This window comes from Theobroma umbraticum, unplaced genomic scaffold (assembly GCF_002168275.2).
Source record: "Theobroma umbraticum cultivar Fairchild unplaced genomic scaffold, ASM216827v3 scaffold_4.1, whole genome shotgun sequence".
NCBI classification, from domain to species: Eukaryota; Viridiplantae; Streptophyta; class Magnoliopsida; order Malvales; family Malvaceae; genus Theobroma; species Theobroma umbraticum.
Window position 1 is genome coordinate 9361797 of NW_018397258.1, and position 24772 is coordinate 9386568.

At 31.7% G+C, this 24772-nt stretch overlaps 5 protein-coding genes across 9 annotated transcripts; 2 read left to right on the top strand and 3 right to left on the bottom strand.

The window, feature by feature from the left end:
- Window positions 1-4516: 4516 nt before the first annotated feature.
- Window positions 4517-8930, top strand: LOC110413351 (monothiol glutaredoxin-S10-like). Of its 2 annotated transcripts, none has more exons than XM_089783078.1 (5): window positions 4517-4882; window positions 4996-5069; window positions 6492-6566; window positions 7550-7576; window positions 8806-8930. In XM_089783078.1, exons 1-5 carry the CDS (start codon window positions 4608-4610, stop codon window positions 8865-8867), a joined length of 513 nt encoding a protein of 170 aa, XP_089639204.1. In that variant the 5' UTR covers window positions 4517-4607; the 3' UTR covers window positions 8868-8930. The 2 variants fall into 2 exon arrangements, with proteins under 2 accessions (XP_089639204.1, XP_021279795.1); XM_021424120.1 differs by lacking the exon at window positions 8806-8930 and adding an exon at window positions 7990-8387 and having other exon boundaries at window positions 4520-4882.
- A 150-nt stretch (window positions 8931-9080) lies between these two features.
- On the bottom strand, window positions 9081-10044 carry LOC110413350 (putative glutathione S-transferase). The gene is made up of 2 exons (XM_021424119.2): window positions 9535-10044; window positions 9081-9446 (listed from the first exon to the last, which is right to left on the bottom strand). Exons 1-2 carry the CDS (start codon window positions 9841-9843, stop codon window positions 9087-9089), a joined length of 669 nt encoding a protein of 222 aa, XP_021279794.1. The 5' UTR covers window positions 9844-10044; the 3' UTR covers window positions 9081-9086.
- A 144-nt stretch (window positions 10045-10188) lies between these two features.
- LOC110413348 (putative glutathione S-transferase) lies at window positions 10189-11258 on the bottom strand. The gene is made up of 2 exons (XM_021424118.2): window positions 10905-11258; window positions 10189-10699 (listed from the first exon to the last, which is right to left on the bottom strand). Exons 1-2 carry the CDS (start codon window positions 11217-11219, stop codon window positions 10340-10342), a joined length of 675 nt encoding a protein of 224 aa, XP_021279793.1. The 5' UTR covers window positions 11220-11258; the 3' UTR covers window positions 10189-10339.
- Window positions 11259-11517: 259 nt separating this feature from the next.
- LOC110414156 (LOW PSII ACCUMULATION-like protein) lies at window positions 11518-15902 on the top strand. Of its 4 annotated transcripts, none has more exons than XM_089783077.1 (5): window positions 11518-12131; window positions 13107-13678; window positions 13773-13823; window positions 14116-14263; window positions 15535-15902. In XM_089783077.1, exons 2-4 carry the CDS (start codon window positions 13608-13610, stop codon window positions 14255-14257), a joined length of 264 nt encoding a protein of 87 aa, XP_089639203.1. In that variant the 5' UTR covers window positions 11518-12131; window positions 13107-13607; the 3' UTR covers window positions 14258-14263; window positions 15535-15902. The 4 variants fall into 4 exon arrangements, with proteins under 4 accessions (XP_089639203.1, XP_089639202.1, XP_089639201.1 ...); XM_089783076.1 differs by having other exon boundaries at window positions 15569-15902; XM_089783075.1 differs by lacking the exon at window positions 15535-15902 and adding an exon at window positions 15028-15490.
- A 154-nt stretch (window positions 15903-16056) lies between these two features.
- On the bottom strand, window positions 16057-17172 carry PSAE-1 (Photosystem I reaction centre subunit IV / PsaE protein). Its single transcript, XM_021425223.2, has 3 exons — window positions 16813-17172; window positions 16400-16465; window positions 16057-16284 (listed from the first exon to the last, which is right to left on the bottom strand). Exons 1-3 carry the CDS (start codon window positions 17059-17061, stop codon window positions 16180-16182), a joined length of 420 nt encoding a protein of 139 aa, XP_021280898.1. The 5' UTR covers window positions 17062-17172; the 3' UTR covers window positions 16057-16179.
- Window positions 17173-24772: the final 7600 nt, after the last annotated feature.

The following is a 24772-nucleotide window of genomic DNA, read 5'->3' on the forward strand; positions in this document are numbered from 1 at the left end:
TAAATCATGTTCACATTATATGAAGACTTGTGAATGTTTCATGCTTAACTATGCATATCCAACTTGAACTTAAAGGATAAAATGCTACACTTTGCTTATAAATTTATATCTATATGTGGCATTCTTGATGATGACATATATTATGCCTTTATTTACAATGATTGAATATATTTCTTCATGTTTTAATTGAATATCTTGAGTAGAAATGTATTATGACTTACTTATGCACATTGCCCTATATGAATATATTTCCCCTATGCTTTGATTGAATACCTATTGATTAAAAGTATATCTTGATTTAATACTTTCAAATTATGATGAATGGATACATTTATTGATCTCTTAATTGAATATTTTGCATGAAAATATATTTCATTATTTTGAGTTAATGGTTAAAGAAGATTATTGGATTTAATGTTTTATTTATACTTATTGATTATCACTAACCACTGTCTCTTGAGTTTATATGCTTAAAGCTTATACTTCTATTCCTTTTTTATATAACAAAAAAGGACAGAAGGTTTATGAGCACATTGAAATGCTCTTATATTAACTGAAATTTTTTTTAAAACATTTTTGAACTTCGTACATAAATTGAGGGGGAGAATTTTCAAAATTCATATTCACCATTTTTATTCTTCTCACTTACATTTAAATGTGTCCAATAAGGGCATAGAGACTAATTTAGTTAAGGAGAGGTTTCAAGAAATTTCAAATGCAATATGCTCATGTTTTTATCATATCCAACAAGAAAAGATTGTTAACCTTGAGTTACATCATGTTTTAATTTGACAAAAATTATATGTTATCTTGAACTTAACATTAAGCATTTAAAATTATCTCAAATATTTTTTTTAATCCCCTAAGGTCACAAAATGGTTTTAAAAGCCATACGTCAATAAAAAAATCACAAAAACTTTCAAATAATGCATATTTAGCTAATGAAACAAGAGCAGACATGTCTTGAATTACTATTTGATTATAAGAACAAAGTAAGGAAGAAATAGCTGAAAAGAGAAGCCTAAAAACTAAAGAAACCCCAAGACACGAATCAAGAATCAATTTTAGATATGCTCAAGTTAATCCAAAAATAGAAAAAAAGAAAAACTTAAAGGATACAAAGCCATAGTCGACCCTAGAGTGGTTATAGTCAATCTTGATCTAGAAAGCTCGAAAATTGGAAGATAACAAAGACATAGTCAACCTTGGCTACTTTGATGCATGAAAAAGGAAGAAATCAAGAGACATAGTCAACCGTAGTAAATGCATAGTTGACTATATCAGCTCAGGCTTACAAAAATTACACTCTAGGGAATTGACTTCAATAGAGGAAGGTTATACTCGACTATGGAGCCTTAATTTGAGAAATTTAAAGAACATAGTCAACCATAAAAGCATTGTAGTTGACCTTCAAGCTTCAACAATAATCAAATTTGATTCAAACTTGTGTCTAATGGCTCCAAATTTCACACCAGCTATAAATAACTACCTTTAAACCATTTGGAAGTAAAAAAAATACCTAAGATAAAGTTTCAAATCATAGAGAGACCATCAAAAAACTCATCTTCACTCTCAAGTTTCATTTTAGTCTTCCACCAAGCTTTGAAAAGTTCTATACTTGCTTCATTTAAACTGATATTTTTCTCTCACTACACTCAAGCTTAAACTCTTAACACTTAACCTTTGTAGAGGCAATTTCTTATTAATTCTTATACTTCATTGTAAAGGTTCTAGCTTAACCTTGAAAAGCTATTTATGAGTTTATGGTTGATCTCATAAAAAGTATTGTGAGGGTTTTATTTGATCTTATAAAAAAATTATTATGAGGGTTTCACTTGATCTCATAAAAAGCATTGTGAGGTTTCACTGGATCCCGTAAAAGGCTATTATGAAAGTTTCAATTGATCCCATAAAAAGCCCATTCCTCTTAGTAGATTTGAAATTCCTTAGTATTCCAAGAGAGTGAATGTAGGCACTAGAAAAGCTAAACCACTATAAAAATCTTGTATCTTGTTTTTAATTTTCTACATTATGATTTATTGCTTGCATTTAGCTTAGGAAAATATTTTACCTTGATTCATTGTGTTTGCTTATTAAAATATTTTATCTTGATTCATTATTATTGCTTGCATTTGACTTAGGAAAACATTTTTACTTTGATTTATTATTTGTTCATTACTTGACTTTGGAAAAATATTTTTGCTTGGATTTGTCATTTGTCCATTACTTGACTTAAGAAACTATCTTTTCATTTCAATTTATTATTGAAAATTTATTTAGAAAGATGAGACACTTTATTTTTGCATAAAGAGAGATTTTTTATTGTAAAAGTTTTAATTTTTATACTTAGTCTTCAAAAGAATTTTTACATACTAATTCACCCCTTCTTGATATATTGCTTATTAACACTTCTACACTAACAATATTGATGTGTTTTAGGCTTGCTTAAAATTAAAAGTTGGCCTGCACATAAAAAAACGTGATAGTCATTAATCTTCATGTTGTTCAATTTATATCTCTAAATTTATTTGATTAATATTTGGTCTTACATATTATTACGCACCTCTCTATCCCTTGTTCATGTAGTCCATTCCAAGATGTTAAAGTTTATTTGACAATTAAAAATGTTCTATAAGGTTATTGAATTTCAAAGGTAAGCATATTAATTTTGAAAAGAATTAAATACTAATAATTCAAATACAAATTATATTTCTAATATGCTATGTGTGTATATATATATATATATATATATATGCATTATGATTGAGTATAATTATAAATAAATGTAAGCAAACGAGATGGATAGAGAAGTTAGCTTTTTGAAAATATTCAACCGCACCCATAAGCGTGTTTATATTTAGATTTAGATATTTTTTAATATACACACAATAGCACATTTAAGTTTATGTTTATATTTATTTAACATTTTAAGATAGTGTGTTTATGATAATTTTTAATCTCATCAACTTGAATTTGAATTTCATATTTTAATATGTATTTTTATTATGAATTTTAAATGTCAATTGTGAGTTATGAAAGGTGATTATTATGATTTTTATTAATTTTGTTGGTAATTATTAATAAAATTTCATTGATAATGACTGAACTACTGACAGAATTCTATTGGTAATACTAAAAGAATTTCATTCATAATGATTACATAACTAATGAATTTCGGTAGTAATTCCAATGAAAATTCGTAAATAATGATTAAATTATCAACAAAATTTTGTTGATAATTTTCAATAGAAATCCATAGGCAATGAATAAATCACCCACAAAATTTCATTGGTAATTTCCAACAAAAATTTGTAGATAGTGACTATAGCACCAATGGAACTCGATAGATAAATATTTATGAAATTTCATAGGTACTAACAAAATTACCATCTGAAAATTCCATCGGTTATTTTCAACAAAAACTTTTATTGATAATTATAGACAAAAATCCATTGAAACAAAATAACTGACAAAAAATTCTATCCGTATTTCATTGGCAATTTTAATTTTTTACGAGAAATTGATATTAAAATTATTAAAAATATTGTAATTTTTTAGACGAAATTTTGTAACTTTTTCCAACGGAAGTTTTTCATTGAAAATTTTCAATAACAAACGATACCGTCGGCTTCTTTAGTGACGGAGTTTTCAACGAAATTTTCATCAAAAATCCATTGAAAAAGGTCAATTTCGACAAAACTGACTTTTCAACAAAATTTTTGGTAGGAATTAGCGGGATTTTTTTGTAATTAACAGTAGATTGTCCACGTATGCACGTATTTAACTCAACTGAGTAGCGGTAGATTCTTTATTCACATGTGCATCCTGCATATAACACCAACTAGCAATCTAGCATTTTCATTTTATGATACAGTTGGAGTAATTTGTTCATCAGTGTAATGTTCTAAAAGAAGTTTATGTCAGGCACTTGATGAAGCTGAAGATGAATGTTGCCAGCACAATGCAAAGAAGCTGATTAATACCAGTGGAAACGGCGTGGTTCGATCCGCAAAAACTTCCTTGTTGAATTCGGTCTAACCGAGGGCTTTGTATATGTAATTGATGATGTAAGAGTATTGGTATTTGAAGTAGGTCGTTGCAAGTTTCTCTTAAAACTGGGAACCATTAGACTGGACAAAACAACTTGACTGAGGAGTGTAGCAGATACATAAAATCTTTGTAAAGTTTGCATTATGTCTACATATTGTCATTAGTTTTGTCTCCAGTGTTTGAATCTTGGACCATTTAACACAACCAGAAGATACTGGAAATCAACATATCACTCACTAGTCATGAATCAAGAAATACCTTATTACTTTATTAGTTTAAAGAAATTTAAGTTTATACTAGCAATTTTTTGCCTGCATAAGGTGGTGCGTAAGGTCCGAGTCACTTGCATGAATAGCAAACCCAATTGTCTTTAACCAATCCGAACCCAACCCTTTTTTCCAAGCTCTCTTATTGGGTCAATCAAACATCCAAAACCATAACCCAGCCCACATGTCTGAACAAGAAGAGAAAGTTCTACAGAAGAACTCCAAAATTGCTGCTTGGAGAAGAGACCGAACTCCACAAGCAGAAAACCCAGGAAGAAAAACAAAAGAACTATGGCAGTTACATCCCATCTGGCAAAGCTGAGCTGTCCTGGGTCTTTCTCTTCTTCTTCTTTTACTCAGCTTCCATGCGACAAAGTTCTTCGTTTTCAAAAGAACGTGGCTTCAACATCAGCCAGATGGAGCTTGGGCATCAATGGCTCTAAGAAGCAAAGCAAACCCTTGTCGGTACGAGGCATGGCTTCCTCATTTGGGTCCAGGCTGGAGGAGAACGTGAAGAAGACAGTGGTTGATAACCCAGTTGTTGTTTACTCCAAGACTTGGTGCTCGTGGGTTCAAATCTCATCATTCTCAAAAATTGTCATTTTTTTCTTCTTAAACTGATTTGTTTTTGTGAAGTGGGTTTTTAATAGATATATGTTATGTTTGGTTCTTGGTGTAGGTATTCTTCTGAGGTGAAATCATTGTTCAAGAGACTTGGAGTGAATCCTTTGGTTATTGAATTGGATGAATTGGGTTCGTTTTCTTTCACTTTGTTGCTCTTTTATCATGCATTTATATAAAGTTGGATTTTCTTTTGGTTGTTGATGTTTTGCTGCTTAATTTTGATTACTCACTATTACATATCTTGAATTTGTTGAAATTAATACTATTTTTGGTAATCCCTTGGATTGGTTTGACGATGTTTAAGAGTGATTTTTGATACCTTGTTGACTTTGAATTTCCATAAAGTTTTGAGGAATATCATTTGTGTTAATATTATGATACATAGAAACGGCTGCTACAAATACAATTGATGCTAAGTGTTTGAAATGTGATGGACCTTGTAAGTAAGTCCTTTTTCTGCCTTGTTCAAGTTGATTGTTTCATAATCTCATATATGATACTTGAATGCAATGAGGAATGTGGTGCAAATTTTGGCATCTTTTCTGCTTAAATGAAACAAAGAATGAATAAAGGAGAGTTGATGGGTGGCCTAGTTCACTATTGAAAGAAAGTTAATCTAATGAATTCATATGCAACTTGTAGATCATCAATAGACTTCTGAAAACCCTGATTCTTTATACAGATACAAAGAAACAGATAGGAGATTTATTAAGTGTGATGGCTATTAACCCAAGACTTTGATCTTTTAACTTTTCTTTAGCTGAGCTTTCTCAAAATCTAGCTTGTGTCTATTCTTCTGGTTATTCTTTACAATCAATAGGCAATGCCTTATGTTTTGATACTACTATAAGATAAGTAATGGAGCTGTCTTTTAAGCCTAGAGGAAATATCAATAATGGCAATGCTGGAAACCTGATTTTGAAACATCTTTATGCTAGCTCATTGTTCTTTCTCTGTGCAGCGTCTCTGTTTTCATGTAAGAAACTGAGACTACATTTTTTTATTCATATTATAATGTTTAAATAATGTGAATTGACAATTTAAAGGTTCTGAAATTCAAGTATTTTTGAAATCACATGAGTCTAAATCATGTTAATTGGCAATTCAAAGATTCAGAATTCAAGTACTTTTGAAATCCCATGATTCATAACCACTTTTGGGTTTTTATTGTAAGAAACCTTTAAAATTTAATCAATAAGATTACTAATTACTAATTCCTAATGCTTTTTAAGTCTTAGATTTTCTAAATTCTAACAAAGGAATCATGCCAATGCCAACATAACCCACCGCAAGATCTCAAATCACTATAGTACTTTCTCTTGGAAATATTTTGCCCTTTTTGTTATTGAAAAGTTGGAAATTATGTTTCTAAAAAATCTTTCTGTTTCAGAAGATGAAGAGATTAGATCCTCTACCTTAGAATTTAACCATATGTGTTACCTTTCTCTAATTCGACAGTAGCTCAGTATGAAATTTCTTATCCCAAATTGGCTTTGCAGTCAGTTACCTTTGATTTATTGCTTATTTAATCAGGAGTTTTATTTCTTTCAGGTCCTCAAGGGCCCCAAGTGCAGAAGGTTCTGGAGCGGCTTACTGGACAACATACTGTCCCAAATGTTTTTATTGGTAAGTAGTGCTTTAGTAATATTAGCTTTTACCTGACTGATTTAGACATATGTTAATTGTAGAACAGTCTATATGACTTGTTGCATTTAAATTTATTAAATTGTTACCAGTCCATGGTTTATTATCTTTGAATTTACGTTTCTTGTAAATGGATGAAGTGTCACTCTGTATTGCCAGATTGGTGTTGACAAACAGAACAAAAATTGATCCTAATATAATTATAAAATCAACATGAGCAACAAGTACCAACTTGGACATGTAACTTTTGCTGCTTGCTAGTACAAATCATCAGATCGTCTATTAAAATTGCATAATCGATGTCCAGCTTCTTTTCTTTGTTTCTTTCTTTATCTATTTAGTTGACCTACTCTCCATCTATAATTCTTCTTGTGACTTTGAGGACTTGCTGCCTGTAGGTTTCCAATGTTGACTTGGCAATGTCATGCTGAGAGGTCGAGTTGTTATGCTTTAGTGGCAGTTGTTAGTTTGTAGTAGTGGTTTCTTTATTTTGAAAAAAAATTGGAAATATTTGAAAACGTGGCATACTTGGCTTGTGTATTAATTGTTCATTCCATCTTTTTGCAATTTTTGGGACACTGATACAGTTAAACACATTAGAAAACAAATTTGGGGTATAGATTTTGGCTTTTGTTTTTTGTTTTTTGTTTTTTTGGCTGCAGTTCTGGCTAAAATAATCACATATCAAAGCAAAAGGCTTTTTGTGGTGGTGATTCTGAATAAAGTTGTAGTGACGGAAAGATTTATAAATCTTTGTAGCATACTCTTTGATGCTTTCCTAGTGCAAACGTAGCTAACTTTGTTTAGAGTGTAATATACTAAGTAATTCTAGTTTGACGGTAAACTGCAGTTTTTGTTTTGCTATCTTTTCCCTTTTTTGTTTTTCTCTTCTCTCTCTTTCTCTGTGAAATGTTCTTGGTTGTATAATGATAACTAATGCTCTAATTTCTATCTGCTTCACTCAGGGGGCAAACACATTGGCGGTTGTACAGGTATTCATGCATATTTCTATCATTAATCATACATTCATTAAGATGAGACTTACATCATCATTACTAACCTGAAACATGTTTGACTTCTATTATATGAGTCTACAAAATTGGATTCTACCATCACATAAGACATTATACTTTGGAATATTTCCTGAATAGTAGTATATACCCTTTTACAGTTTCCTCTCGATTCCATTATTCTTTCCTTAATTTTTGACAGCTAGTAATTCCCTAATCCTTGGCTCCTAAATTCAGATATATATTTGATTCTTGGAATGAACTTAGATTTTATCTTATGGTTTTTTTTTTTTTCTTTTTGAGTAACTTGTGTTATTAGAGATCAGAAACACTTTTTTTTCAAGATTCAGGTGAATAGATTGCAATTATTCTTGTTGCTTCCTATTCTGATGCAGATACTGTGAAGCTATATCGTAAAGGAGAACTTGAAACTTTGCTGTCAGAAGCAAATGCTAAAAATACTGAGACCTAGCTCATCAGGCATGCTGTCATTTTGCATATCTGATCCCCCTGCAAAATTGGATCCTATAACAAGATTTGCCATATTCTTGCCACTGTTAACAGAAACATTTAGTTCTATTTCATTTTTTTAGTTGAAATCTCAAGAGGTCATATCTTCATAACTCGTTGTTTAAATTGTATATGAAAATCACGAAGTTGTCGTATGTATCGTATTTGAACCTTGTTTGGTAATTTGTTCACTTCAAAACTCTTAGGACTTGTGGATTTTTGAGTTTGGGAACAATATGAACCAAATATAATGCTACAAATACTTGGTAGTCTTTCCAAGGCACTATTTTTGTTGTAACTGGTTAATTTAAGTACACATTGTGAACTTCCACTTCCTTTCTTTTCTTCCCTCTTCCCAATGTGATAAATTTATTTTGAACCTGTGATGAGAATATAAAGAAAGTCCCCTTACAATAGTTCTTAATCAATGCCTTATGAAACTATGCTGGATTTTAGACCGAAGGAAATATTCACTGCCTAGGAAGTGATATACTTGCCTATGTTGCAAGCAGATCAGAGTTTGAAAGTGCTATTAAGTGTGATGTCATAATGAAAAGCTTAGTTATATTGCCAGTCCCTCGTTGAAAAGTCCATGGATTTAGCTGTTTGTATGTTTACTTATGCCTTTTCTCTGTGAGTATATATTTTCCATTGGTATTGTCTTTTATTAGCCTCAAAATCCACCATTTTAACTCTAACAGCAGAGCAAGAGCAAGATTTTGGCGATGAAATACAGAGCAACACGAGAAGGAACAATTGCTGACTATCTCAACCAAGAGAAACCTCGGTGTCATCATTCTCAACCAAGCTTGACCAGGGATGTGCACACTGAAGAGGAAAGAAATGATCTTGGATAAGAGTTTTAAGACAGCCAAAATGAGAGCCTTGAAATGTTGATTAGGGTAACAGCAGCTGATTTCCCTTCCCCATGGCTTTATTTTTCAGACGATTGTATTGAATGTTCGGCATTAGCAAACGTGATCTAAGAGGTTGCTGATGCAATAATTTTCTCCCTGCGGAGTGTGAAAAAAGTCAACATTTTGTCACGGTTAGGGAGGTTCTCTTTGATCAGTGGCACTTCCTTAAAGTTTTCAGCCCATGCCTGTAATCGAGGGAAGCTGTCAGGTTCCAGAAGTTGAACACCAGCTGCTTCTGCTAAGACATCAAGCCAACAAGCTATCCATCCATAGGCTATATCAGTCAATCCAATCTTGTCACCCCCAAAAAACTTCTTCTCTCCAAGCCCATGCTCTTCTATAATTTTTAGCAGTTGTTTAGCTTCTGTTGTCGCCTTCACTTGCTCTTCTCCAACAGTATGAAAGAATTTGTAGAATGTAGGGGCCTTCACAGAAAGCAAATGTCGATCAGGAAATAAATGATCAAAAGAAACTCTAAACCATGAATTGACAAAATTTTTCATGCTTCATTACCGTATCCTCTCCAAACTTGATCCAGAAGCGAGACAGGGTCCTTTCATAAGGATCTTGTGGAAGCAAGGGGTTTTCAGGCCATATCTCCTCTATATATTCAAGAATGACAATGGATTCTGCAATTGGTTTTCCACCATGAAACAGCACTGGAATTTTCTTGTGAACTGGATTAGACCTAAGAAGCAACTCGCTCTTGTTGAAAACATCCTCTTCCGCATATTCATACTTCACTCCCTTGTGTTTGAGTGCCCATAAAACTCTGTAACTAAATGGACTAGCCCATGTTCCTAGCAACTTCACTTCCTCCATTTTTAAAGAACTTGGAGCTTATGCAGTCATGTTATGCTCTTTTCTTTCCCAGGCAGGCCTTTATATGCCTGAATGGTTGCTTGGCCTCTACGTTCTGGCCTCAACAGTCAATACCATAGTCAATAGTTTGTTTTGTTTTTTAATTTTATTTTAGTTTTAAATTGTTGACATTTAGACCAACTGTGCATATTTGGCTGGTTGCTTAATACAATATTAATTTTGTCTGCTGCCAATGTTCTTTGTTGAATTTGATATTTGCAAGATGAATACGCCAATCTTCCAAGGTTTGATTTAGTCACATATCGACAACCAAAATTACCTAATTCAATTTCTCAAGCGAAGGGAAAAAAGAAAAAAAAAAAACTGGGCTTCAATTATAGCTTGAACAAGCAAAATATATAGAGGAAATAGTAGTGGTTATTTGCCTCACACATATTAGTCCAGTACTAGCTAGGAATTAAGCAAGCATATATATGAAGGAAATGAAAGCTAGTCTTCATGTTGTGGTGGACGCAAGAAACATCTCTCTTTTCTTGGAGAAAGAGACGAACAACTGATCATGATCAGGAAGGTTGTTTTTTATCGCAGGATGTGCCCTGAAATTGTGAATCCAAGCATGTAAGCGAGGGAAGCTCTCAGCATCTAGTATCTTTACATCAACTATCTCTTCAATGACTCCAAAAGAGGCAGCCATCCACCCCATGGCCAAGTCCACCATCCCAATTTCCTCACCACCGAAATATTTCTTCTCCCCAAGAGCTTGTTCTTCTAACATCTTTAGCAACTCCTTCGCTTCCTTGGCTGCCTTCTTGTGCTCCTCTCCAGCGGTAATGAAGAATGACACGAATGGAGCAGCCTGCGCATTGAATTCATAAACATTACCTTATTGATTTGTTGAAGGAAAGAATGAGCTTGAGCTCAGTCTAACTTTCTTGGCCAGGCTGCACACTTTTGTTCCGTTAAATCAAATCAAGTTCTATAAAACCCATACGAAGATGGATGGATGCTACCTAGCCAGTCAACCTAATCAATATAATTAAAGCTTAGAAATAGAAATTCACCTTATCCTTATCGTCCACAAAGTTGATCCAGAACCGTGCCATGGCCCTTTCATAAGGATCCTTTGGAAGCAAAGGATTGTGAGGCCATGTCTCCTCAATGTACTCAAGAATAACAGCGGATTCTGCAATTGGTTTCCCGTTATGAACAAGAACTGGGATCTTTTTATGAACTGGATTATACTTCAAGAGCATATCACTTTTGTTAAATAAATCTTCGTCTCTGTATTCATACTCGACACCCTTAAGTTCCAGAGCCCATTGAACCCTGTAACCATAAGGACTAGGCCACGACCCTAGAACCTTCACTTCTTCCATTTTCAGTTGAATTTTTTGTTGCTGCCAATGTCATGGCAAGTTCACCTATTTATAGACTTTCTTCATCGCGGTCCAAGTTCTAGCATGGGATTTTCCTATATATTTAGTTGACCAGACTTTTCTTGGCTGCATGATATTCTCTGCCTCTTTGCCAACTGGCAAGATGTATGTTTCCATGATATTTCCCTATGTTATCATCATTTTGGTTTATAGTTTCCTGTTTACCCTTTCAAATTCCTTTATGAATTGACAGGGAACTTTCCTTATCTCATGAGCCAGCCAGTTATGAAAGCTTTAAGCACGACTTCTCCTTTATCTGCTGCAACGTGGGTGGAGGTCTCCTTGCAAGAACGGGTTGGATTCTTGGCAATTACTGAGTTTGGAATCAGAATCAAGTGGCATCAAAACAGATGGATGAATTGATCCAAGAAGATGGGTTAGACGGGCCGGAAGTTGTGAGACATCGGTGCGTTGGTTTTGTAAAATGGCCCAGGCTGGTTTTGGTCCGGGTCGAAATGAAGGGGCCAAGTGTCTTAGGTCGGGGTTCTAGAAACTAGCCCAGAAGGAGTAAAAAGACCCTTTGGGCAACTCACAAATGGCAAGCGTGGCAATTTCGTGACCACATTTCTCCAGGAGGCGCCAATGCTAACTGTAACAAACCAAGTAACGAACCAAACCAACAAGTTCCAGTGGCTGTGTTGCCATGGCTTCCATGGCACAATTTTGTTACATTCTTGGACCCTCAAACCTTAGGCAAAAGTACAGCAGTTCCAGATTTTGCTTCGAAAATCCCATTTATAGAAAGAATGCTCTCTCCTCTATCAATTTAAAATTTCATGCAAAACCATCATCGGTCTCCTCTTCCATCGTTTGTTCTGCTGCTAATAAGCCCTCTTCCTCCTCGGAAGTTAGGTACTGTTCTCTCTCATTAATTGTTATATTAATTTCTTACTCCTGATATAGTGCTCATATTTATGAGTTTTGGGGCGCTTTTTCAAAACCCATTGAGGAACATTTAGATTGATCATTGCGATGCACTGAAGACACTGGTTCCTAATATTTCTTTGTCATCATTGTTAGGCGGCGTTGTATTGTCATTGATGCACACTTTTATACTTAATTGGAGCTAAGAATTTTTGGTTCTTAAGGCAGTCACTGAAAATAGGAGGGAAAAGGAAGGAAGAACTAAGAAAAAGGATAGGAACGAGGGAGTGCTGAGGATTTTTAGGGTCGAGTTGATTGTACCTTTATGAATTGATGTGTGATGATAGCTTGGTTCTACACGTTTCTACATAAAATGAGTTGGTCAGTCCAATGGATTTAGATGCCTGCCTTAACGATGCTAGTATTATTTTTCATCATTGGATGCTGCATCTTCATTTAAAAAAGAACAAGTTTTGTTATGAAAATAATTCAATTTGACTATTAACTGTCATTGGCATCTGAAGAGTATCTGTATGTGCAAGTTCCTACGTATTGGACAAAAACAAACCATTACAGACTGCACCAAACCCCAAAAAACATGAAAGGAAATCAAAGAAAAGAGCCTGAACCAAACAAAAAAAAAAAGAAAAATGATGTTTTTGTTAATCCTTCACATATGTGTCAGGCAACCTGTCTTCTCTTCGGTTATTAACCTCATGTCTAAGTCTTCAAATGGAAAGTCAATATGCTCCTCCGCCCCCCCCAAAAAAAATGTATGTTTGTGACATATTGCCCTTTTCTTCACTTTGAGAAAGTGCCCTTATAATCTTAGTACATAAATACATCAAACAGCAAGATGCTTTCTCAATTGCTTTTCTGACTTAATTTCCTCTTATTCAATGCTTCTGACTATCAGGTTTTGTTTTACAAGTTAGGCTTGTTCATAATTTTGTTTGTTCTCAGTTCTGCAACCAAGATAAGGAGTGAAGTTCTATCTCCCTTTCGGTCTGTTCGGATGTTCTTTTACCTTGCGTTCATCGCAAGTGGTGCCTTGGGAGGATTAATAGCCTTTACACAGTTAATTGCTGCCCTAACCAATCCTGAAAGATCGTCTGAAGTCCCTGACCTTTTAACAAGTCTTGGCATAGACGTTGCTGCAGTGTCTATCTTTGCATTTCTGTATTTCAGGGAGAACACTGCTAAGAACGCACAAATAGCCAGACTCTCAAGAGAAGAAAGCCTTTCAAATCTTAAGCTCCGAGTGGATCAAAACAAGATCATTTCTGTCAGCAGTTTGAGAGGAATTGCTCGCCTTGTAATATGTGCCGGCCCTGCATCATTCATCGTAGAGTCTTTTAAATCTAGTGAGCCATTCACTGAGGACCTTCTGCAAAGAGGAGTGCTGGTGATTCCTTTTGCTACAGATGGGAATTCACTTAGTCTTGACTTTGTGACAGTGAAGACATGAAAGAGATAACCACAAAAAGAAAGAGGCTTGGCAAGTTAACCCCTGTTTATGTGTCTGAGTGGTCCGAGTAAGATTATGTTCAGAGCAAAGAAATGATCTCTCTCTCTCTCTCTCTCTCTCTCTCTCTCTCTCATATCTATTTGTTTAAACTTTAAATACAGGTGGTTGGATGAACAAAAGAAATTGGCTGGTGTATCCCCTGAATCTCCTGTGTAAGAGTTCTTTCATCTTACTAATTACCATCTTCTTCTCATTCAAAGATTCTAGAATGCAAATAGACATATGCCTGTGTAGACCTTGCACATGGAATCCTTTTCATTCAGACCTTACTTTTAACAGCATCTAAGAATTATTAGACACGCATCTCTAGACTATCTTCGACATAAGCAACTATAAACTCAAGAAACGCAGAAAAATGCTTAGAAAATTCTGTGCATTGTCTGGACAATTGTCATGAGAAATCCTTGTGCTTGTGAAATCTACTTATGTGTGTTCATTATGTAGTTATTTATCCCTGCGCTTGGATGGTCGTGTGCGCGGAAGTGGCGTTGGTTATCCTCCTTGGAATGCTTTTGTCGCTCAGTTGCCACCTGTAAAGGGGCTATGGTCAGGTCTTCTTGATGGAATGGATGGAAGAGTTCTTTGAAGGAAGGTTGGTTTACCTTCTATATGTTTAAAGTTTATAGGTTTTCTCATTTTAAGTTCAAATTACTTTGCTTGCAGTGACAGTTGCGATCAACTATGTTACTTTATTCTTTAATTAACATATATCGTTGTTGTTTCTATTTCTTTTCCCCTTCTTTTTCCTTTTTGGTGTTTTATATTAATTACTTAGTAGCTAGTATTTGTATCACAATGGGACATATAACCAGCTGTTAACAGTATTTCGGCCTAGTTTCTTTCTGAGAAACAAAGTTTTGGTTTGAAAAAAGTGAAATGATGAACCAAAGATAAAGGGATATAAAAAAAAGGATATTATGAAGTTTTCTTGCTTAAAAAATGAATAATGCACTATAAGTTTAGCCTTTCAAAAAAAAGAAAAGAAAAGTTTAGTGTAATGGCACTGGTCTTCTGCCAGGAATGGTTTTTTTTTTCTCCTAAAAACTATACTGAATAGTAGGAAACGGGAAGGATTCATATATTTGATTGTGGAATTTTCCTGGTTATGTGAGAATGCAATATGAAGCTAATGAGAAGCTTTCTAATCTTATATATTTTTCTATGATCACAGACATGAGAAAAGAATTTTAAAAAAATGATTTTCTTCAAGGTGAAAATCAAATTTTGTTAAATATTACATGCTCAAAAGTATTCCTCAACATGGTCTTTGTAATAGAATCAAGAAAACTTATGTGAGTTCTTATGGACTTATCTTATGTTCTTGTTCATGTAGTAACTGTAGTCTTTGGAATGTAGGACTGATTGCAATCTAAGCTAAACACAAGCTGTTAACCAACATCAGTTTGATTAACAATTTTAGCTCCCCCATTCTGCTAGCGGATTCATTTTCCTTCTCTCTATTTCTTTACGTGGAGAACTTACAAGGTTCTGCCCCTCCTGTTGTATGACAGTTAGACATAAGACTTTTTCAGTTTCTATGCCAAAGCAATGTCATGTATCTGACAATGCTGTTTTGTTTAATCCTTTTATCTATGATACCTCTATTAAGTAATCACATTTTCAGGGTTTGTATGATATCATAACGGGAAACCTGGAAGAACTGAATTATAACACATCTCTGTAGATTGCTAATTGGTTGTGGTATCATCGTGTCATGCCAGGATTGTTTTTCTATTTGAACAAAGATTATTTCATTCATCCATGAAAATAGAAGGGTTTTTGTCTATCAATCTTGAAAAACAGTTATGCAACTTGGTGGGTTAGGGCTCAGTTAGATCTTAAGATTATGTATGAGTTTGACAGGTGCTCCAGCCACATATTGGATGTATCCCTGCAGATAACCTTGGCTGGAACAAGAAATGCAACATGGTTGAGCATCAAAGGATTGACATACACTATTGGGTATGGGCATCAGAGTAAAGGAATAACTTTAGCAATCTTTTTGGAGCATCAAATGCAAGTAATTGTGGACACTAACATGCAACTATTGAATTGCGTTTGCGTTACTATTGAGGTCTATTCTTGCATATATATAGTTGCATTTGTGCTATTATCTTTGTGGAGCAAACATACTGGTCTAGGCTTTTTATATAACTGTCTGATGAAAATTAACCGATCGAGCACGATGAGAATTGCAAGCGGAACCCACTTCTGCAAATGGTGATGCTAAACTAGCTCTAATTGCGCTGGCTTCTGATCCTCAAGTGGCATTTATAACCATTGCAGAGTGAGTGAGTCTGGGGCATGGAATCCCCTCAGAGGATGTGACAGTCAACCAACACTTTCCAGAACTCCATTTTTATAGCTAGGTGAGAAAAGAAGACGGAAGAAAATCAGAGAGAGAGAGAGAATATGATAAATATGATACACGTGTTTTTGGCACAAGCAAGCTTAAGCTAGAGATGGGAAGACAATATGAAAACCAAAATTACAATTGCTACAATTGACTCATTTAACTTCTTCAATCTCATCCAATGCGTAGTTGTTGGTAGATACATTGGCGTAATTCACTTTGTTGAATCGAACCACAACTGGGTAGCGAGTCTTGGGGTCCTGCACAAGTTGATGAACATTAAAGTGAGCCAAAATTAATTAGATCGTTTCTTCAAAAGATGGAGACATGCCCACATGGTTGAGTCTAGAGAGAGAGAGAAAGAGAGTGACGAACCTGGTCAACTGTAACAACTGATCCATAGCTGTTGTACCAGTAGGACTCCCTTCTGAGAATCTTGACCTATCGGGTGAAACCAAAATCAAAGTTAGTCCAAAATAAAAATTCCAGTAAACTTCTAAGGCTCCGTTCATTGCTCAGCCAAAAAAAAAAAAAACAGTCGACAACAGGCAGTTTCCCTCTTTTACGATCAAGCTTAACATGGATGTTTTCTTACGATCCTTTACAATCAACACTATGAATTCCTAACTTTCTAGATCATTTCTGTATGTATACGTATATGTATATGTATATATAGAAAACATCTTTCACATGTGATCTTAGTGCAAGTTCTCTCCATCTAACGGAAAAGTCAGATGAAATGGTTATGATTATTGATAATGATAATTCTATGGCGGTACGTTGCTGACCTTGGCGCCTCTCTTTGGTCCAATTGGCGCTGGCTTAGGCTTAGGAGGTGGTGCAGCGGTGGCAGCTGGAGCTGGTGCTGCAGCCTCTTCAGCTGCCCTAACAACAAGCCTTGAACAGTTACTGTTGTTGTTGTTGTTCTTTGAAGGGAAAAACGCCACGTTGGTCTTAGAAGCTGAGCTTGCATTGCCTGTCACATTGGGTGTCAGCAAGAACCCTGAAGCAGCTGACGCCATGCTGCAGCTAGCCATATCTCTCGCTCTCTCTCTTTCTTTCTCTGCAAAAAGATGCAGGGTGGAATTGTGGCAGAATGGGTTACGGAAAGAAGGAAGAAAATTTGAGAGGCCTCGAATGAATTGGATTTTCTATGGCTTTTTTCTTACAGAATTATCTGATCTTCAGAAAGTAGATTCAATCGTTTCCTCCACTAGGGAGCTGCCACCTATGCACCATATCACATTGTTTGGATAATGTGATTACAGCTCATCCTCTTCCTTTTTTTTTTGTTTTCCCTTTTCTGTTTGGAAGAAAAATAAATCCCATCAAACAAAATAAAACAATATATATATATGTATATATATGAAATCCGATTTCGCTAGTCTTTTTCTTCGTAGGGAACCCAACTACTTGAATTCTTTTCCTCATCGAAATTATTACCAATGAAAGAAATTAAATCCCATGTTTCTCACCTAATTTCGGATAACTTTGTTAGTGAAATTCAAAGAATATATAAGTCCTATATAACGGTGAACTTCCCTCAATAGATGGCTAATTATTATGTGAGACTAAGGTAAGGAGAACATGACATAAATAGATTATTTTTATATTTTTTATGAATTTATATGTATAATTAAAAATTTGGATATAATGTTTTAAAAAATAATTAAAGTATTTAAAAAATTAAATAAGTTTTAATTTTTTTATTGCATTCAATCATATCTTTGTATTTTTATTTTAAATTAAATAGCCTCTTATGATTAACAGTTGATTATTTGCTCATTAATCAAAACATCACTTATCATTTTTATACCTATATAGTGCTGATGTGAAAAGTATAAATATTTTTCCACCATGACATAGAAGCATACCATCTCATTACCTATTTTGACATGTCAACATGTTACATTAACACCACGTGATATAAAAAATAAATAATATTTTGATTTAATGATCAATCATTAATTATAGGAGTTTACTTAAAATAAAAATAAAATGACTTGATTGAACATAATAAAAGTATAAAAAAAATTTTAAATTTTTTAAAATAATTTAAATTTTTTTAATTTATTTTTATGTTTATTTCAATTATTTTTTATAACATAAAAAAATCAAATTTTTTTGAATTTAAGTTTTAAATTTTTTGATCAATTCAATTATGGTCAAGTGAGATCCAAGTATCAAATAACATTTGTAAAATATATAATTGTGAGCATAACCAATTATTTATAAAATGTAATTCTCCCATCATATTGATGTACAAAAACGAGATATTACATTCTCTCTTTACTCAAAGCATTAAAAAAAAAAGATATTTATATATGATTCTTTTCTCTTTAAATAAGTATACTTAATTAGCAAATTCTATAGTAAGGTTAACTTTATTGTAAAGCTATGAATAACAACCATTAGATTTAGAAGCTTTTACTTTAGCCATTTATCAATATAAAAAATTACAACCTATTTACTTATCAAACAAGTTAAGGAAAAAAAACTTAAATAACCTTTATATACAAAAATAAAAATAATAATTAAAGGGAAAGAACTAAAAAAGAGAATATTATCATTTTTTATGAAAATTAATCATTTACATTGATATTCTCAAGTGAAAAATATTAACCAAAAATTTTTAAATAAACACTATAATAAAAAATTAGTCAGATAAATAATTATTTTAACTATAATTATTTTTATCTTTATTATTATTCATTTATAAATTAAAATTTATAAATCGTTGAATATTTTTAGTTCAATAATAAAAATTTAAACGTTTAATTTTTACAAAGATTATATTTATATTGACTTAATTGACTTATTATATTAAATTTTACATATTTACGTCAATACTTTGACAACACTTATTCCACCTCTATAATTTTTTACATTAATTTTGACATATTTATGTTAAGATTTTTTAACTATTAATTTTCACTATAATTATTTTTATACTTACTATTATTTATTTATAAATTAAAATTTATAAACCGTTAAATATTTTAAATTCAAGACTATAAATTTAAACGTTTAATTTTTTAAAAATTATATTTATTTGACATAATTAATTTGTTACATTAAAATTTACACATCTACGTCAATATTTTAACATTACTTATTCCAGCTTTATAATTTTTTACATTAATTCTTACTATTTTTGCAACAACTCAAACCCATAGATCATGATCAACGCATGAGTTCGGCAAGCAAAGCCAATGAGACCCGAGCAAGCCTTATAATTATTAACAAATCATTTCGCAAAACACAATTCCACCGGTTTATATAAACATCACATGTTCATTTAACACATAACTTCATAATTCATAATCATTGCCCCTCAGCACTTCTTTCAAACAAAACACTTAAACATAATATTTACAAGCCACATGTTGGCCATTAAAACAGGCTGATACCATACAACCCTTATCACAATAATACCAATATAGTGCCTTCATTATGCGAAATATATATATATATATATATATATAGTTTGGAAACTAAAACCGGAAGCGGGAAGATAACATAAGTTTGGACTTAGCGGAGTAGACATGTCAAATGGAGGATACCTATCAGATGCCAAAATTGTCTATCTAGAGATGACACTAGCCATGCAAATCCCGTGACTTACTTATTTGCACATGGTACAAATAATTGAAAAAAATCATCTAATACTCAGTGTGTTGGAAGCTAAACAAAAGCATAATAATTGTACATTGACAAATAATAGAGCTGATTCATTAAGTGTAACTATTAATCGATCTCCAATATAAAGTGTGCGTGAATCACTCCAATATCCATACACACATCTCATTCAACTGAGTCTTGCTATGATTACGTTTTGAACAGTGTACCCACATCATAACCAGCCTAATCTACGTCTCCATAAACGATAGATATCAAGTTAAGGCTTACCTCTAAAGTCCTTACCAAAACTAAGCTTCATAGGCATACAGTTGTTTGCTAAGAACAATATCGAAAACAAACTTAATTGCTTACCTTCAAGCTTTTGAAGATTTAGAATTTTCATATCCCGTAAACATATCAATAATTGTATATCCCATTATCTAACATGCTATTCACAAATCAATTGATCATAATCATATATAATCAATGAGTGTTCCCTCGTGGACATAGTCAAATCAATGTACGATAGCCAATAGATGGAAAGTCAAATCACACTCAGCACTGAAGTAGCTAGTTGAGAGTCAAATCATGCTCGACACCAAAGTAGTCAATGAAGCGTCCAATCATGCACGATGCCAAAGCAACTAATAGAGGTTCAAATCATACACGATGCATAAACAATTAATAGAGGTTCCAATCAAGCACGACACTGAAGTAGTCGGTAGATGTTCAAATCACGCTCAACATCATAGCAGTTGATAGAGAATCAAATCACCATCACAAGGGTAGGATACACTCAACCTCAATCAAATCAACATTCAAAATTTTCAATTGGATGGAACACATAATCAATTTTCAAGCTATCATGCCTTTATCACCTCATATATCATAATTCACATCAAAGGATCATCATCTAGTTAAACCTCACATGTTTTACTAATTCAATATCAAATTTAATATAATTATGCTCATCAAACACATTAGCACAATGCTTCTAAAATCAACTATTCATCATAATAAGCTCCTCCCACAATATCACATAATTTCACATATACATAGCAAGTTCAATAACATTAATGCTATGCAACGATTATTTCATTGGTCACGTAATCATAAGAACCAAACCCCCTGACTAAGGGTACAAAGAATGAATAGAACATATACGCCACCATGTGGCTCACAATATGACACATGCATATCAAACATAACTCAATGATTCACTAGCCTAGGCATAACTATTTAGGCATAAATCCACTAATCAAGTACCAGGGTAGCATTAATATTCAAACAATAAACCCCACTCACAGTGACAAGCGAAGGCTCTTCCATAGCTAAACCTAAACTTTCCTTGTTACCAATAAGTTCAAACGACTCAACAATGATTCCTAACTCAATAATGCTCTAATAGTTTCATTTCCCCCCTATATAGCACATAAAAATTTCATATTTAGTATTTCAAATAATTTCCAACACTTCACATTAGCCAAACTTCCAATTTCATCACATAATCATCCTAGTTTCAAGTTCTATGTTCAATATGCTTAAATTCTTACATTAGTGCTAGATTTAACCCACTTAAACTTCAAATTTCCAGTAATCACTAAGGGAAGACAATAACTAAAATTGAAGTAAATAAATCTCAAGATTATAAACTGTTTAAATCGTAAATCAATTGGTAAAATGACTTAATCATACCTCCATAATGGCTTGCCAAGCTCCAATCAACTTCAAACTAACTCAAAATCTAGTGGGAGACTTGGACTTTCAAAGGGGGCAGAGCATTAGAGTGTTTTGTTTTGTTTCTCAAATAGGCGAATACCCAAAACCCATTTTATTTTTGTAATGTCCCATGCATCTATTGATAGATCCAACACGATTGTCAACATTTTACCCTCCATCTATCGATAGATGGTGCACTAGACACCTTTTCATCATTCTCATGTTGCTATCTATCGATAGATTCCGCAAATTTATCAATAGATTGCGTTCCAAATGCTTAGAATTATTCATGGGTGGACATCTATAGATAGTTACATGAATCTATCGATAGATGTTGTTCAGTTTACTTCCCTTTTCATTCACATATGTACATTTATCGATAATTGTGCGAATCTATTGATAAATGTTTTTCAATTTGTTGCAAAATGTTTCCTAACTTTCATTTATAGATAGACCTAAAACATCTATTGATAGATCATGTCCAAATTTCAAATTTTTTACAACTCTAATCCTCCAAATTAATTTCTCTAAATCCCCAACTCATTTCCATTTCAATAATCAGCTTAATTGTACTGCATATATTCAATATACATAGCCCAAATCCTTAATCAAACTCTAAATTATATGATTCATCAATCATTTCTTTAATAATTTGCCTAAGTGTGATAACTTATACTTTAGTATACTTAGCTTATACAACATATCATGAAAAGTCCTCAAGTACACCAGAAATTTCAATGTCTTTCTTTATGCACATAGATATACTCTTAAGTCCTTCAAGCATATACACCAAAAATTTTAAATTAACTCATCAAATAATTTAGTTAACATCACATGTATTCCACATCAAAGTCAAGGGTATTGCAGCTTTATGTCAAGGTTTTTCAACTACTAATTTTTACTATAATTATTTTTATCCTTACTACTATTCTTTTTATAAATTGTTAAATAATTTAAACTCGAGAATATAAATTTAAATATTTAATTTTTTAAAAAAAATATTTATTTGACATAATTAATTTGTCACGTCAAATTTTATACATTTACATCAATATTTTGACAATGTTTGTTTTATTTTTAAAATTTTTTACAATAATTTTTATAAGTTTACGTCAAGGTTTTTCAATTGCTATTTTTCACTATAATTATTTTTATCCTTACTATTATTCATTTATAGTTTAAATTTATAAATCCTTCAATACTGTAAACTCGAGAATAGAAATTTAAATATGTAATTTTTTAAAAAATTATGTTTATTTATCATAATTGACTTGTTACGTTAAACTCTATATGTTTATGTCAATATTTTGATAATATTTGTTCCACCTTTATAATTTTTATGTTAATTCTTACAAGTTTACATCAAATAATTATTTTTATCCTAACTATTGTTCATTTATAAATTAAAATTTATAAACCGTTAAATACTTTAAACTCGAGAATATAAATTTAAATGTTTAATTTTTAAAAAAATTATGTTTATTTGACATATTTAACTTATTGCATTAAAACTCATACGTTTACGTTAATATTTTAACAATATCTGTTACACTTTTACAATTTTTTACATTAATTCTTACTATTTTATGTCAAGGTTTTTTAACAACTAATTTTTGCTATAATTATTTTTATCTTTACTATTATTTATTGTAAATTAAAATTTAACTCGAGAATATAAATTTAAATGTTTAATTTTTAAAAAACTTATGTTTATTTAACATAATTGATTTGTTACGTTAAATCTCACACATATACGTCAATATTTTTACAATGCTTGTTTTCCCTTTATAATATTTTACATTAATTTTTACAAATTTACGTCAAGATTTTTCAATTACTATTTTTCACTATAATTATTTTTATCTTTATTATTATTCATTTATAGATTAAAATTTATAAACCCTTAAATACTTTAAACTCAAGAGTAGAAATTTAAATGTTTATTTTTAAAAAAATTATATTTATTAGATATAATTGACTTGTTATTTAAATTTTACACATTTACGTTAATATTTTGACAATACTTATTCCACTTTTATAATTTTTTACGTTCATCCTTACTACTTTAGTCAATGTTTGTCAATTATTAATTTTCACTATAATTAGTTTTATCTTTATTATTATTTATTTATTAATTAAAATTTATAAATCGTTAAATAATTTAAACTCAAGAATTTAAATTTAAATGTTTAATTTTTCAAAAAATATATTTATTTGATATAATTGACTTGTTACGTTAAATCTCACACGTTTATGTCAATATTTTGACAATGTTTTTTCTACCTTTATAATTTTTTATGTTAATTCTTATAAGTTTATGTCAAGGTTTTTCAATTGCTATTTTTCACTATAATTATTTTTATCTTTATTGTTAATCATTTATAGATTAAAATTTTTAAACCGTTACATACTTTAAACTCGAGAATATAAATTTAAATGTTTTTTTTTCAAAAATTATGTTTATTTGACATAATTAGCTTGTTAGGTTAAATCTCATACATATACATCAATATTTTAACGATATTTGTTAAACCTTTATAATTTTTTATATTAATTCTTACAGGTTTATGTCAAATTGTTTCAACTATTGATTTTCATTATAATTATTTTTATCCTTATTATCATTCCTTTATAAATTAAAATTTGTAAACCGTTAAATACTTTCAACTCAAGAAAATAAATTTAAATGTTTAATTTTTCAAGAAATTATATTTATTTGTCATAATTGACATGTTACATTAAATTTTACATATTTTGATAATATTTGTTCCACTTTTATAATTTTTTACGTTAATTCTTAGTGTTTTAAGTCAAGATTTTTCAATTATTAGTTTTCACTATAATTATTTTTTATCTTTTCCTTTAAAATTATATTTTTAACTTTAAGGTATTTAACGGATTTCAAATTTTAATTTATAAAGAAATAATAAATTTAAGAAAATTAGACATTTAAAAACCTTGACTTACAAGAATAATAGTGAGGAATAAAATAATTATGGTGAACATTAATGGTTGAAAAACTTTAATATAAAATAATAAGAATTAACTAAAAAATTATAAAAGTGAAACCAACATGATTAAAAATTGACATAAACGTGTGAAATTTAACATAATCAATCAATTATGACGATTAAACATAATATTATGAAAATTAAATATTTAAATTTATATATTTTAAAAAAATATGTAATTTTTATTGCATTTTGCTGTAATTGAAATAAGTTTGGATTTTATGGAATACAAGAGAACATAAAGTAAAATAAAAATAAACGAAGCCCATTATCCAAATGGTTGCTAATTTGGGGGATAATTAGGGCCCATTAATATTGCAGCCTTCGGGCCTTTAAAATAAACTTCGACGGTAACACATAGGTGGCGTTTGGTACATTACAATGCAATGTGATTACA